The following is a 14,176-nucleotide window of genomic DNA, read 5'->3' as shown; positions in this document are numbered from 1 at the left end:
TTTAAAAAAACAAAATATAGACACATTTCATCGACAAGCCTTCCTATGAAGAAGCAAAGTCTGGGGATCCTGAGATAGAATCCTCTAGTTTGGGGTTAAGGTGGTTAAGAGTTCCTCTGCCCCAATGGGTGGATGACATCTGCCTGGAATTTCTAAATGCTCTTGTGTCTCGGATGCTCTGCGAGTATGGGATCCCAGATCCCCGAACACAGGCTGTTCAATTTCTGTACGACGTGTTTCAGCCTTTGGTTTACATTCTTGAGAGTAGGTCAGACTCTTTCATAGTCGTCGTTTGAGTGTGCTAAGGCTGCTGTGCCACATATTCCATTCCTAACCTTTATGGACTTCATTTATATGAAGAGTGTGAGTCCGTTTTGGTGATCTCAGTATTTCATCTCTCATTCTGCATCATGTGGTTGTTGTGGTTCTGTTTTGGCTTCATCAAGCCAAAGCAGATCATTGCCAAGTGTGAAGTGGTTGGGATTAGAATCGGCACCTACAAATCAGAGGCTAATATCCTTAGTTTGAAAAGGGTGGAGTGCCCCTCTCTAGGTCGAGGAATGAGATCGTACCCTGAGTGGAGGAGTTCAACAACCTTTCCCATGAGATCGATAGGTGGATTGGTGGAGGGTCTGCACTGATGTGGATGCTGCAACAGACTGAGACTCTCTTGGTGAAGAAGGAAGGAGCTGAGCCGAAGAAAAATGGTCTCAACAGACCGTTTGATCTACGTTCCCAACCTTCACCCATGGTTGTACGCTGTGGGCCCTGACAGAAAGAACAAAATCACGGACACATCAGGCTGGAATGAGTCCAGAATGTGTCTGGGTTTCCCCTTAGCAAAAGGGTGAGAAGCTCAGTCATCTGGGAGTGACTCTGCATCAAGAGGAGACAAATGAGGTGGGTCGGGCATCTGGTTAGGATGCCTCCTGGACGCCTCCCTGGTAAGGTGTTCAAGACTCACTGGGAGTAGGGCCCGGGGATGACTCAAGACACACTGGAGAGATTAAGTCTCTCCCGCTGGTCTTTTTCAAACGGAAAACAACCTTTGCTCAATAACGGTTGGGCAACACAATGCTAGACGGCAAATATAACTAGGCATACAGTTTCACAAAAGTTGAAAGACTACATTTGTTTTCTCCTTTCATATTCACTGACTGGCCACAACTGTCTAATCACACACACACACACATATATACGCAAACACACGCACGCGCACACACGCGCGCACACACACACACACACACACACACACACACACACACACACACACACACACACACACACACACACACTAATTTATCACAATGTTCTACAAAACACAATCCCAGTCACCACAAAATATTTTTGGGGTGTAGTTTCAGTAGTATTATTCTGAGTATTGTTTTTAATACGTTGACTCTCACAGATAAATGGGTTACGCCAGGGGTGACCATTACGTCGATCCTGATCTACCTGTAGATCTAAGACAGGTCCCAAGTAGATCCAAGGAGTGTCGAGGAGAAAAAAAACCCAACCATTTGTGTGTCTTTCTATATGTTAGTAATATATCTTTTTGTGTTAATGTACACTGCACCCTAATCATCCTATAAGTCTCATTTTCACAAAAAAATATTAATATAAAATAAAACAGGTATATCTTGAATTTACGGTGGCGTGTGATTACATCACCGGAAGTTGTTAGCGCTCAGCAGTCTGCAATTGCAGCTTGTGATCAGAGCTGTTATCTTTTATCGTCACTATTCTCATTCAGAGTTTGCTTCGTGTACAATTCACCGAGGGCACGGGCAAATAATAGGAATCTAGGAGAGCCCTGGGAAGCACTTTAAAACGGTACGTGTGAGCTACGATAGTTAACAGGCTGTTTCTCATCATCGCATGCGTGTGTGTGCATATGTGTGTGTGTGCGCGCGCGTGCGTGACAGTAAGGGTAGATCCCGGGAGGTTAATTGATCGAAAAGTAGATCTTGAGTGGAAAAGGTTTGGGCACCCCTGGGTTAAGCGATTTAAGAAACTGATCCGTTTGATGCACAACAGTTCTACTAAATGAGGTGAGAAGTTTTTTTGTAACCGTGCCGGCAGCTCCAACTAACCACTACATTACCATCATTATTGTAATCTAAATTTCAAATTAAACTGTTCTTTAAATCAGGGGTCCCCAATCGCCGGTCCGCAGGTCATTTGGTACCGGGCCGCACAGAAAGAACTCGCCTTAATTCAGTTTTATTTATTTCGGAATACGACAGATGTTTTATTTTGAAAAATTACCGGATTCTCCGTTACATCCGTCTGTCACGCTTGACACACGTCAAGCCACACTTCTATGTCACATGACCTATTACGCTAAAAACAAAACGCAGGAGCTCGCAAAATGAGTTTTAAAAAAACTGCTGGAGATCGCAAATGACGGCGGCCTTAATTTAAAAGTACGTTCGAGACAAGTGGTTCGAGTTATGGCTGAATACTCTTGAGCTCGCCACAATAGCACTGTTGCTATTTCCGACATCCTACCTGTGTGAGGCTGGGGCTTTTTGCAGCAAAGGCGACTAAAACAAAATGACGGAGAAGACTAGACATAAACCACACATTTAAGGTGTCATTGTCTCCGATACCCCGAGATGGGACCGTCTTGTTGCAGAAAATCAAGCTCGGGGCTGTGGTGAGTCGTCATTTTAATGCACTTTGAATTTGCGTTGTATCGTATTTTGAAGGCATTAAACATGACCATCGCGATCAGAGTGTTGCGGCCAATTAGATGCTCCTTGTGTTTATTATATTTCGAAAACACAACAATTTTCATGCAGCTCATACCATATTATTTTGTTGTATTATTTCCGCCACACCTTAAATGACAGTCCCTGAAAATATTGTCTTACATATACTGGTCCGTGGGGCAAAAAAGGTTGGGGACCCCTGCTTTAAATGACATCAAAATGAGAACAATTAATTCTTAACATTGTCAAAATGCATGGTCCATCTTTAGCTCTTCATGTATTGTTATGAACAGGCAAATTCTGACCAGGATCTAAATGAAAGTATGACGTGTGCGTACTGCACAAAATAACCGAGGGTGGCGGACATAAAACTACTGTATAAATCTATAGTATCTGCGTGGGATAAAATTAGATCTTTCACACGTATGATCAATGTGAGTTGAAAATATTGTAGCAGGAAACTATACCTACCAATCTCAGCTTTAAGCTTGAGCTGTACATTTTTGTATAAAAATATTGCATTCATTTTGAAAAGCAGTCTGTCTGAACACATGCAACAGGGTCAAATCATACGTCTTGCTGTTGCTTCACGAAGAATGATTTGAACAACTTAAAAATTGGATCTTCTCCAACCTTCTTGGTCTTGGGGTAACGCAAGTTGCCTCTGTTGATGCAATTCAGACCCTGGCCATCTCCATCCAAGAGCTGACCAGTGGCCAGCCCACTCTCCCCTTGGCTCAGCTCAGAAGCATATGGGCCATGAGAAACCTCCTCATCAAGACCAGCACTCTGCTCAACTAAAGGAGCTGCTGCTGCAGCAGCCTGCTGGGCGAGTGCTTGACGCTGCCGCCTGGCACGTTGGGATGAGCTGGAGCGGTAGCGAGACATTCGGCTCTTGGGACGAGGCTTAGAAGAGCGAGCGGGTTTAGGGGGGGCAGCTGGGGGAGGCAGATTTGGTAATGAGGACTTTTCTTCAATAGACGGTGCTTCCTATAGAAAACGAAAATAGAATTAAATCTGGGGTCTGGAAAAGGGAAAATCTAAGATCTTTTTAAGAACAATACTGACCGTGACATAGGTAGTACGTCGTGTGCTAATGCCTATCCCTGTGTTAAGGGGTATGGGGGTGGCTCTTGTCCCCTCTTCTGTTTCTACACCATCCTCCTTTACATCTGCGACCGTCTTTCGCCGCCTCTTTTCCAGACTGTTCAATGTCTAAATTCAGAGACAGAGTTGAACAAAATTAGTGCAGTGTGATTATAATGAAAAAAACCCCAGCATGAACAATAATCAAAATGAATAACTTTTAAATGGAGACAAATGAATATCATACTTTTTTATTGGGGATGACAATTTCGTTTTCATCCACCTCTCCTTCTTCAGCCTCTTCTATCTTCACTTCATCCAGCGCTGCCTATAATCACAGACATATAGCAGATCAGGAATTAACCTTACAAGGTAACAAAATCAAGGTAGCGTGGACCAATCACAAAGCAACAGTGTGTTTGGGGGCAGGATATGCAGCTGTGACAGGTTACTATTTGGTGATGTGTAATGCTTGTGGGGCAACTAAACTGCGTTGCTGTTTAACCTTCATGATAATCACATGCATGGGGGGCAGGGGGGGTGGATCACTATCAGCCACATACCTCTGCATCACTGTTTCCTTGCAGCTCTTTGGCCTCTTGGTGCTGGATAGCCTGATTGCTCTCTGGACAAACCTCTAGCTCTCTTCTGCGGGCCTTTCTCTGCCGGGTCTCAGCACCAATCAAAGGAGAGGGCGGTGGTACTGTGGGGGTACTCGGCAAGCTCTCCCTGGGGCTCATGTTGTGTTTCTGCACAGGGCAATTCTGGTTCCCTTTATGGCAAGCGCAGTCTACCTTGTAATTACTGATGGATTGAAATGAGAACAGAAGACTTGTATTGACTGGAGAACGTACCAATAAAAGGCAGTAAATAACCCAGTGAAAAGGTTAGCTAGCATCCATCAAACAAAGAAATGTGTTGTTTGAGTTAGGAAATGTCAAAGAACAAAATTGTGATCAATTCAGTGAGGGTGAGTGAAATATATTGAATCGTGAGAAGCAGTACTGACCAGCTGTTGAACTCATAATCAAATCCAATAGTGACTTCAGTGTCCTTTGTGATTTGACTAATGGCATAGATACACAGATGTATCATACCCTCAGCAATCATATGTCGCACCTGAGAAAGAAGTCAATACACGACTCACCAAAATACAGATAAACTAAGAACTTCAAAATAAATCAAGGAGAAACAAGATGGCAACCTATGAGGTCATAATAAACACCATTCGTAACTCACCTCAGCGTTGGGTGTGCAGGACCTTCTAATAAAGCGTGCGTCATTTCCAAAGGTCCTTGCATCCACACACATCTCAACATCATTAAATTTGGAGTAAAAGAGTACAAAAGGGTAGGGCCTAAAAGACATGGAAATTGTACTTCATCACCTGTGTCATTACAGCGTTGTTCTTGATGTTGCATATTACTAGTTATTCTGTTGAAACCACTAAAAATAATTTAACTTAAATAACTTCCCTGTCATTGAGTAGTTCAGTCCATTTTTGTCAAAAGACAATCTTAGCAGTGAATAAAATGTACTTTTTAAAATGTCAAATGTGGTTCTTTAATAATACTAGCCTCATCTACAAACTCTCAACAATCAAAGTGAAAGTCTGATATCAACAAAACCCAGAGACCGCAATGTCTTCACTGGGCCAAAGCTCTTCTGAGATGGATGGACGCAAAGTGGAAAACTCTGCCGTGGTCTGACAAGGACAGATATGAAATTGGTTGTGGAACTCACGAAAAGTCATACTTACTTTTTAAAGAAATGCCCGTTGACTTCAAACTGTTGCTTGAGCATGACCTTCCCTCTATACTCAATAATGAGGATGTCAGGATCAAGGTTCTTGGCGGCACGAAGGATCTTCCTGTGTTTTTGCACACGCGTTACACGTCCTAACTGCAGCTAAAAACATAAAAAAAAGTTTCAAGTGACCCATGATACACGCTAGTGTATAAAATGTTGCAGTTCAATTTGTGAAATGTTCGTAATTACAGTAGTGCTGATGGTTACACAGTGCAATTAGAATGACAACATAGATCCATCCGCTCTTCCAAGCTATGACCATTCCTATCCTGTATTGAAAATAGTCTGTAAATAGAGGTAATATTTCTCCGAAAATTTGGAACTTAACCCGAACTGTACACAAAAAAAAAGCTTTCTTAACTCGAGCTTCCAATGTTCAACACTTTAAGGGGTGGAAGGAATTAATTGCATTCCCACTCGGTTGAATGTGAAAATTGACCTTGGTTTATAAACAGTTTTAGAGTTACAAACAGGGTCACGGAAGCAATTAAGTTCCTAAGTTGAGATACTACTGTATATTCCAGTCCTTTTAGAATTCAATATTTTAATTTTTCGCAATTTGCGGGCCAGCCCAATCCCTATCCCCCATGTAGAGTGGCAGTCCACGACAATGTTAAATATTGTAAATGGATATAATTATTGGGCCAACCTGCATCTGCGAGCCGAGCACAGTGTTGTTACAGGCCAGCTCGGTGCGGTTGATAGTGTCCATGGCGTCAACGGATGTCGGTGAAGTGGATGGAAGACTCGTACGTCCACTTTCTGTGTTTCCAACAGTAGTTCTGGCAGTGTGGTGGAGCTGGAGCAAAGTCTGGATGTCAGAGCTATACTGGTTGGCCAAAGCCTCCTCATATTGTTCTGTCCACTGGCGGATTCTACTCTCCCATCCCTCTGTTGTGTTCTCGTCCAGCACACTGGCCTCTGTTGTCAAGTTCTTGACAAAAGAAAAGATGCTTGAAACTCTAAAGTGGCACCAATACAAACCCCACTTCATTTATACTGTATGCCAGTCATACCTTCATCCTCATCGACTTCCGTGAACCCTCTCTAAAAGCCTGAGAAAATACATAACTTCAATTAAAAATATGTACTTTTTTCAGAGATGTGGCAAATAGTACCGTGAAATATTTTTGCATACTTTGACTTTCTTGCCCTTTGGTGTTCCACTGGCTTTTTCTGTACTCTTTTTCCTCTTTTTCGATTTACTTCTTTTAACTCTGTTGACAGTAAGTTTGATGCTGGTAGGTGTGTGCTGGGTGGCAGTGTAAGAGATGGTGGAAGGTGACACTTCTTCATCGCCACTCTCTGTGGCACTGCTCTCTCCAGCTACCAAGAAAGCACAAGTATGTTGCTTGGGTGTAATGATCTTGACAGATACAAAAACTGACCTGAAAGTGGTGAAGGGAAAAAAAGTCAAATACCTGAGACATTTTCATTTTTCCTGTGCTGGCCATCTGTTCCTTTCCTCCCGTCAAGTCCTCTGCAACAAGAGAATAGCCAAAACAACATTACAAATATATATTATTGATAGTTTGGATATAAGGGAAATCAGTCAAAAAAACACAAACATTTAGTGTACAGCCCCTGCAAACATATTGGAACAGCCATTTCCTTTTTGTCCTTTGCTGGGATTGAATACATTTACATCTGGAACTCATCCACAACTATAGCATGTGCGTGATGCACCTAATTTTTAGCTGAGAAAAAGTGTAGGAGAAGATGTAGTTAAAATAGATGAAAGTGAATAAGACTTCATGTTTAATTTTCAGTTGCATGCTTTGTGGGTTACTTCCTTCAGTCTCCTCTTCAGCACGGAAAATGCACACCATCTGGTTAAATTCTGGAGGGACTGACTGCTAATTTAAAGCATTCCACTTCTTGACCTTGATGATTTTTTTTGGTGTTTTGGCAATGTGTTCTGGGTCATGACTTTGAAGCATGCTGAAGGATCGACAGGTCACTTTAGGTTCAAACCCATGATCAAGGTTCCAGAATTGTTGAGGCTTGTCTTGTTATGTTTCGGCATATTCCACTCAGACTTTCTGAATCCTTTTCGAATGAGTGGTTTGCATCTCTTAGTGTATGTAGCCTTTGTACGTTTGTTTATGGAGTTTTCTATGAATTAAAATGACACCTTAACTCCCGTTCTTATGGACACTATGAGAGCTGTTTTCGGCAATCACTGTTATTTTCATTACCTTACGTCTTTTATACCAAGTACACCAGAGTGCTTTTTCTTCAGGCCATTGCCAATTTTTTTAAATCTTCATTTTCCCATCGGTTAATTAGGGAATCGAGGGGAAAGAAAAGCTTTGTGAGTTGAAACAAATGGTGCTTCTAAGTTGTGTATCAGATGCAGTACCATGAAATAAAAGCAGATGTAATCATTACTTCATTACTTCACTCATATTCATCCATCCTTGAACTTTTGGAGGTGGGTGTATATGGGGAGGCTTTTGCCAACAGTGGAATCATTATGAACCTTCAGTTCCCATTGTTTTGTCAAATTTTATTGGTCAAACTGTGAGAAGGCAGCTTCCTGACAAAACATACAGAACAGGGCACCTTCTCCATGTCTCACCTGCAGTTGTCACATTTGATAAGCAAGCCGTCTGGCATCAGGGTGCAGTGACACCAGTTGGCTACAGCCCCATCCTCCTCTGAGGAGCTATCACTGTCTGCTGAGTTGTCCTCTGTAGTTTGGAAATAGCGGGAACTGCGAACCATGCCATTGAGATCCATTCGACGAATGATGGTTTGAGCGAGGGGGGAAGCGGGTGGGGTGGGAGGAGGGGGTGCACCATAGTTGTGATCCTGACAACACACAACGGAAGACTGTTGCTTCTTCAAACAACGGGTGTTCAGGCAAAAAAAAGGGAAACGGAAAATGGAGATGAATAAAAATGAGGGCAAAAAAATAAAGTTATGTGAAACAGTACAGCTGTTAATATTACAAATGGATTGTGGTTACAAAAGGTCTATGTTGACTAGACAGAGTATTCGTTTCTTCACACATCAGGGTGGTTTTGCATGACATTGACTTTAAGAAATTATCTGCAGCAATTTTTTTTTCATTTGAATTGTTTTTTTCTGAGACATTTTTGACGGTTTTATCATAGGAAATAACACTTGGTTTGCGGGTGTTAACTCAGCCGCATGATTCAGGAGATAAAGGACAAATGCAGAAGTAGGGATTGATAAATGTCCGGTAAACTGTGAAACAAAGCACATGCAAAATAGTGTCGTAACAAGCTTTGGAGCTTGTTGTTTTCACCCGTTGGTTTGTAAAGACAACTGGTATTTTTCCCATTAAATTATCTTTTAAAAATGCATTCAAAATTGAAAACACATGAAGTATCTCACAAAAGGGACCACCCATCACATTTTTGGATGTACTTTAATATTTTTTTTATGACACTCTTTTTTACATTGTAACGCACAGTCCCTTGACTTACAGATGCCTCAATTTAAGCCTATGTGTTTGGCTTTGCGATTACTAACAACTAAGTTTATTTCTTTACATTCTATATGTGTTGTAAAATATACAGTTTACAATGCAGTACTTTTTTCAGGGCTAGTTCTGAGTGGTACCTGTCTTGTTAAACCGCTGTAGCCATTGTTTGTGCTGGAACTCAATTTCAGGGTGTAGGTAAAAAAAGATTGCCTCGTCCATCTTTATGGAGAGCGATTCTTTTTCAGATACTCAGAGAATTTTTTGTCGTGAAATGCTACATTGAACTTGCAGTGACCAGTATGAGAGTGATCACACCAAATTTAACACGCTTGCTACTTATTCAAACCCGAGACCTCAGAAGCCTCAACAGACGTGTGAGGCAGCAAGCTACACAGTTAGTCCATTGCAATGAAGTATCTTATTGAATGAATCAAAATTGTGAGGATAATTTTAAGTCAACCTACTCTTTACTTGAGTATTTTGGTAAAGAAATACTTGGCTAAATCTGATTCATCAAGCTACATTTCTCTTGTTACTTTTTATTTTTTTTATCCACTGCTACTTATAATTCTTGTGTGATCTTTTCTGGTGTGTCAGCAATACTGATGATCACATGACTCTTGTTTCACTGATGCAACATGGCTACTACTACTGTCGTTTGACTTCTACTTCACCAATCACTTCCACTTATTCATAGTTTTTTTCGATAACAAAATAAATCCTGAGCCCTAAATTTATTAACAATTAAAATTATAGAGCATGGGATCAACTAACGTGTATGTTTTAGATGTTTCCCTCCTCCAACACACCTCATTTGGGACAATGTTTACTGAGAATCTAAACCAGATTTTGCCTCTTCTATTTTTAATACTCTTTTTGTCAATTTAGACAAGGATGCTCCATCTAAAGGGAGAACTGTTCAATCAAACCCCACGCCCCGACTGGATGAGGAGTTAAAAGCTTCAATGTGAGGCAGAGATGCCACCAAGATCACTGTTGTTAAATCATGCAGCCAATTGGACTGGATTAAAGTGCCGTCAATGAAGACATTGGACTATGAAACTCAACCAACGCAAAAAGAAACTGTTCGACCTGCAGAAATTTAAAGAGGCTGGTAAATCAAATTTGGATGATTTGGAAAACGGATAACTCACTTTCATAGAGGAAAACAAAACTTCATACCTTTATTTATACAAACAGAGAATTGAGATTAATCGAATCCAGTAAATATTGCTTTTGTTTGAAAGATTATTACAATGATAAAATTCATAGATTGAAAATCCACATGTGTATTGATGAATCAGTGTCCTTGTTTTTATTATACACAATGTCCATCCACCCCTCCATTTTCTACCGCTCGGGTCGAGGGGGCAGCAGCTTTAGTAGGGAAGCCCAGACTTCAATCTCCCCGGCCACTTCTTAGAGCTCTTCCTGGCGGATCCCAAGGCGTTCCCAGGCCAGCTGGGTGACATAGTCTCTCCAGCGTGTCCTGGGTCATCCCCGGGGTCTCCTGCCAGTGGGACATGCCCAGAACATCTCTGGCTCCTCTCGATGTGGAGGAGAAGCGGCTCTACTCCGAGTCCCTCCCGGATGACCAAGCTTCTCACCTTACCTCTAAGGGAGAGCCCGGACACCCTGCACAGATATCTCATTTCAGCCACTTTTATCCGGGATCTCGTTCTTTTGGTCACGACCCATAGCTCGTAACCATAGATGAGGGTTGGAACGTAGGTAAATTGAGACCTTTGCCCTTTGGCTCAGCTCCCTTCTTTATCACGACAGACCGATACAAAGTCCGCATCACAGCAGATGCTGCACCGATCCACCTCTCCATTTCTCGCTCCCTCCTGCCCTCACTTGTGAACAAGACCCGAAGATACTTAAACTCCTTCACTTGGGGCAAGATCTCCTCCCCAACCCGGAGAGGGCACTCCACCCTTTTCCAAATGAGGACCATTGTTTCAGATTTGGAGGTGCTGATTTTCATCCCAACCGCTTCACACTCGACTGCAATACGCTCCAGTGAGAGTTGGAGAGCCCTGCTTGACTGAAGGAGCCAACAGTACCACCTCATCTGCAAAAAGCAGAGATGCAATACTGAGGCCACCAAAACGGACCCCCTCAAAACTTCGGCTGCGCCTAGAAATTCTGTCCATAAAGGTTAAGAACAGAATCGGCAACAAAGGACAGCCTTGGCGGAATCCAAACCTAACTGGAAACGATTCTGACTTACTGCCAGCAATGCGAACTAAACTCTGACAACGGTGGTATTGGGACCAAACAGCCCCTATCAGGCAGGGGGTTTGGTCACCCGTACTCCCGAAGCACCCCCCAAAAAACTCCCAGAGGGACACGGTTGAACGCCTTCTCCAAGTCCACAAAGCGCATGTAGACTGGTCGGGCGAGTTCCCATGTAGGGTTCAACCGAGGACCCTGCAAAGAGTGTAGAGCTGGTCCATTGTTCCACGGCTGGGATGAAAACCACACTGTTCCTCCTCAATCTGAGGCTCGACTTCCCTACGGACCCTCAGACAATGCGAGTTACGAAAACTAGGCAGGGTGCTTTTGATCTAACAACTTCATGGAAAACGTTTACAGTCTTTTTAAAATGACAGCTGATAATATGTCTGTGGGTTTGGAAAATATTCATGGCAAGCTTCTGAAATGTGCTCTTGAATTTGTGTCACATTCTTTGTGCCAAATATTCAACAGATGTTTGGTGTGTCGTGACTTTCCCCATTCGGTGGAAGGAATCAAAAAAGATTACTATTCCGAAAAACAACAATTGTTCATTTAATAGCGCTTATAGTAGGCCCATAAGTATTTTACCTGTTCTTGGAAAAATGATGGAGACGATATGTGAATAAATCCAAAAATATAGTTTATTTATGTTTATGAGAAATAAACGGTGTCTAAAAAGTGTCAATTATTAATAAGAAAGGAACGCTCCAACTGAGTGCAGGTTCCACAAATGAGACTGTTAGGTTTCACAATAGATAATCTCACATGGTCATGGCATGTAGACCATGTGATTAGTAAAATGGATAAAGCTATTGCTTTGGCTCGACGGTGTTCTTACTGTACCACTCTAGCAATTTTAAAATTTGCTAGTTCAGCCTCTTGCATTGTCATATCCTAAATATTGTTCAATGTGTGTGTATGTGGTCTGCTGAAAATAAAATTGATATAGCGAGGCTTCACATCATTCAAAACAAGGACGCCTGCCTCGTGTCAAGATGTCCTTTATCGACTGGTGTTAACAAAAAGGAACTGCGCGTTGTCCTGGCCTTCGTTCCACAAAACCAAATAAATATATACATAAATAAATAATAAAAATGTAAAAAAATATATATTAAAATGTACGGTACAACCTTTTCATGTTTGTAAAAAAAAGAAAAGAAAGTAATTCTGACTGACAAACGTGCTCCTATTTCTGAAAAGTTGGATCTTTAAAAAAACAGACACTATAGATCAGGGGTGCCCATTACGTCGATCCTGACCTACTGGTATATCTAAGACAGGTGCCAAGTTGATCCGAAGAGTGTCGAGGAGAAAAAAAACAACCATTTGTGTGTCTTTGTACATGTTAGGAACATATTTTTTTGTGTTCATGTACGCTGCACCCTAATCATCTTATCAGTCTAATTTTCACCCCCAAAAATATTGAAAAATAAAATAAAGCAGGTAAAGTTTGTGATTACGTCACCGGAAGTTGTTAGCGCTCAGTAGTCTGCAATTGCGCTCTATCTTTTATTGTCATCATTCTCATTCAGAGTTTGCTTCGTGTACAATTCACAGAGGGCACGGGCAAAGCATAGGAATCTAGGAGGGTCCAGGGAAGCACTTTAAAACGGCACGTGAGAGCTACGATACATAACAGGCTGCAAAAGTGTGTCGCATGACTCAGTTTCAGGCTGTTTCTCATCATGGCGTGTGTGTGTGTGTGTGTGTGTGTGTGTGTGTGTGTGTGTGTGTGTGTGTGTGTGTGTGTGTGTGTGTCTGTGTGTGCGCGCGCGCGTGTAAGGGTAGACCCCGGGAGGTTAGATGATCGAAAAGTAGATTTTCGATCCGAAAAGTTTGGGCACCCCTGCTATAGATGATTTTATTCGACAAGCTGTAGTGATTTATTTGTTCATCAGCCAAGGACGAACTTTTTACAAAAGTCAGTCTTATTCAGGCCATTTTGACTTTGGCCACAAGATCAGCAGAATTTATTCAAATTATAGATTTTCAAAAAACACTCAAATCTATTTATTACATGTGAATGTTGTTTTCATTTGTAAATTCGTATTTATGGCTGCTGTTCTTTCATTTGTTGTGGACGTTTTTAATGTAACAGTACTGCTTAGATTTGTAAAGTTTGTCTTTATTGGTGATTTGTTGTGAATGCTTTAATGTAACATTGTTTGTATTGTGATGTATGCACTAATTCTGATTTATTTTTTTTTTAATAGGATTTTTTTTTTTGTATTGAGAGCCGAGGAAGATTTGCAACCACTGCAGTGGAAGCTTATGGGGAGACAACACTCATATAATTTGTGACTTCTTTTTTGAATACCTTTTCGTCAATGCGATTTTTGAACACTTTACAATGTTTACTTCATGAAAATGAAAATCTTAATTGATGAAACAGGTAGAGGTTTCACCTACTAAATCATTCCTGCTTCAAACTTCAGAACCTACTGATGCGGATTCTGATGATCACCTGTGTGAAGGGTGTATTCACTTTTGTCCAGTACTGTACATATACTTGTATAAATAAAAAGTTTGCCTTTAACTGAATGTACATGCGAGAAGAAAATATTAATTTGTACTCACAGCATATGGTAGTCCCCGATACCCATGACTTTGTGCACTTCCACAACTATGGTTGTTAAAGTTTTTCTCATTTACGGCAGGGCTTGCTTCAACAGATTCAGGGCTGAAATTTTAAAAATAAATGTCACATAAAACCTTGATTAATATATTCATTCATTCATTCGCTTGATCAATATAGCATCTTTTAAAAAGTTCTATATACAGTACAGTATTTTACAGCATGCCTCGCGTTACACATGATTAGCCACTAGATGGAATCAAAACTCAGAAACTGCTTTCCTCCTGAGCTGAACAA

General features: G+C 41.4%; 1 protein-coding gene across 3 annotated transcripts in view; it reads right to left on the bottom strand.

Annotated features, from left to right (window-relative positions):
• The window catches only part of setd5 (SET domain containing 5), a 77,271-nt gene that overhangs the window by 38,327 nt on the left and 24,768 nt on the right, over nucleotides 1–14,176 (bottom strand). Inside the window, exons 3-15 of one of the 3 annotated variants that reach the window (XM_052075009.1) lie at nucleotides 13,882–13,984; nucleotides 8,191–8,453; nucleotides 7,031–7,089; nucleotides 6,748–6,935; nucleotides 6,626–6,664; nucleotides 6,259–6,543; nucleotides 5,560–5,708; nucleotides 5,040–5,157; nucleotides 4,810–4,919; nucleotides 4,364–4,604; nucleotides 4,048–4,128; nucleotides 3,783–3,929; nucleotides 3,348–3,704 (exon numbers count right to left, since the gene is read on the bottom strand). In XM_052075009.1, the coding sequence (XP_051930969.1) occupies nucleotides 3,348–3,704; nucleotides 3,783–3,929; nucleotides 4,048–4,128; nucleotides 4,364–4,604; nucleotides 4,810–4,919; nucleotides 5,040–5,157; nucleotides 5,560–5,708; nucleotides 6,259–6,543; nucleotides 6,626–6,664; nucleotides 6,748–6,935; nucleotides 7,031–7,089; nucleotides 8,191–8,453; nucleotides 13,882–13,984 (2,140 nt within the window). The remainder of the gene's footprint in view (nucleotides 1–3,347; nucleotides 3,705–3,782; nucleotides 3,930–4,047; nucleotides 4,129–4,363; nucleotides 4,605–4,809; nucleotides 4,920–5,039; nucleotides 5,158–5,559; nucleotides 5,709–6,258; nucleotides 6,544–6,625; nucleotides 6,665–6,747; nucleotides 6,936–7,030; nucleotides 7,090–8,190; nucleotides 8,454–13,881; nucleotides 13,985–14,176) is intronic. The other 2 variants (XM_052075010.1, XM_052075011.1) reach the window with 2 other exon arrangements.

Source organism: Hippocampus zosterae, chromosome 9, assembly GCF_025434085.1.
Source record: "Hippocampus zosterae strain Florida chromosome 9, ASM2543408v3, whole genome shotgun sequence".
NCBI classification, from domain to species: Eukaryota; Metazoa; Chordata; class Actinopteri; order Syngnathiformes; family Syngnathidae; genus Hippocampus; species Hippocampus zosterae.
The sequence above is the reverse complement of the archived record's forward strand: the minus strand, read 5'-3'. Positions and strand labels throughout refer to the sequence as shown.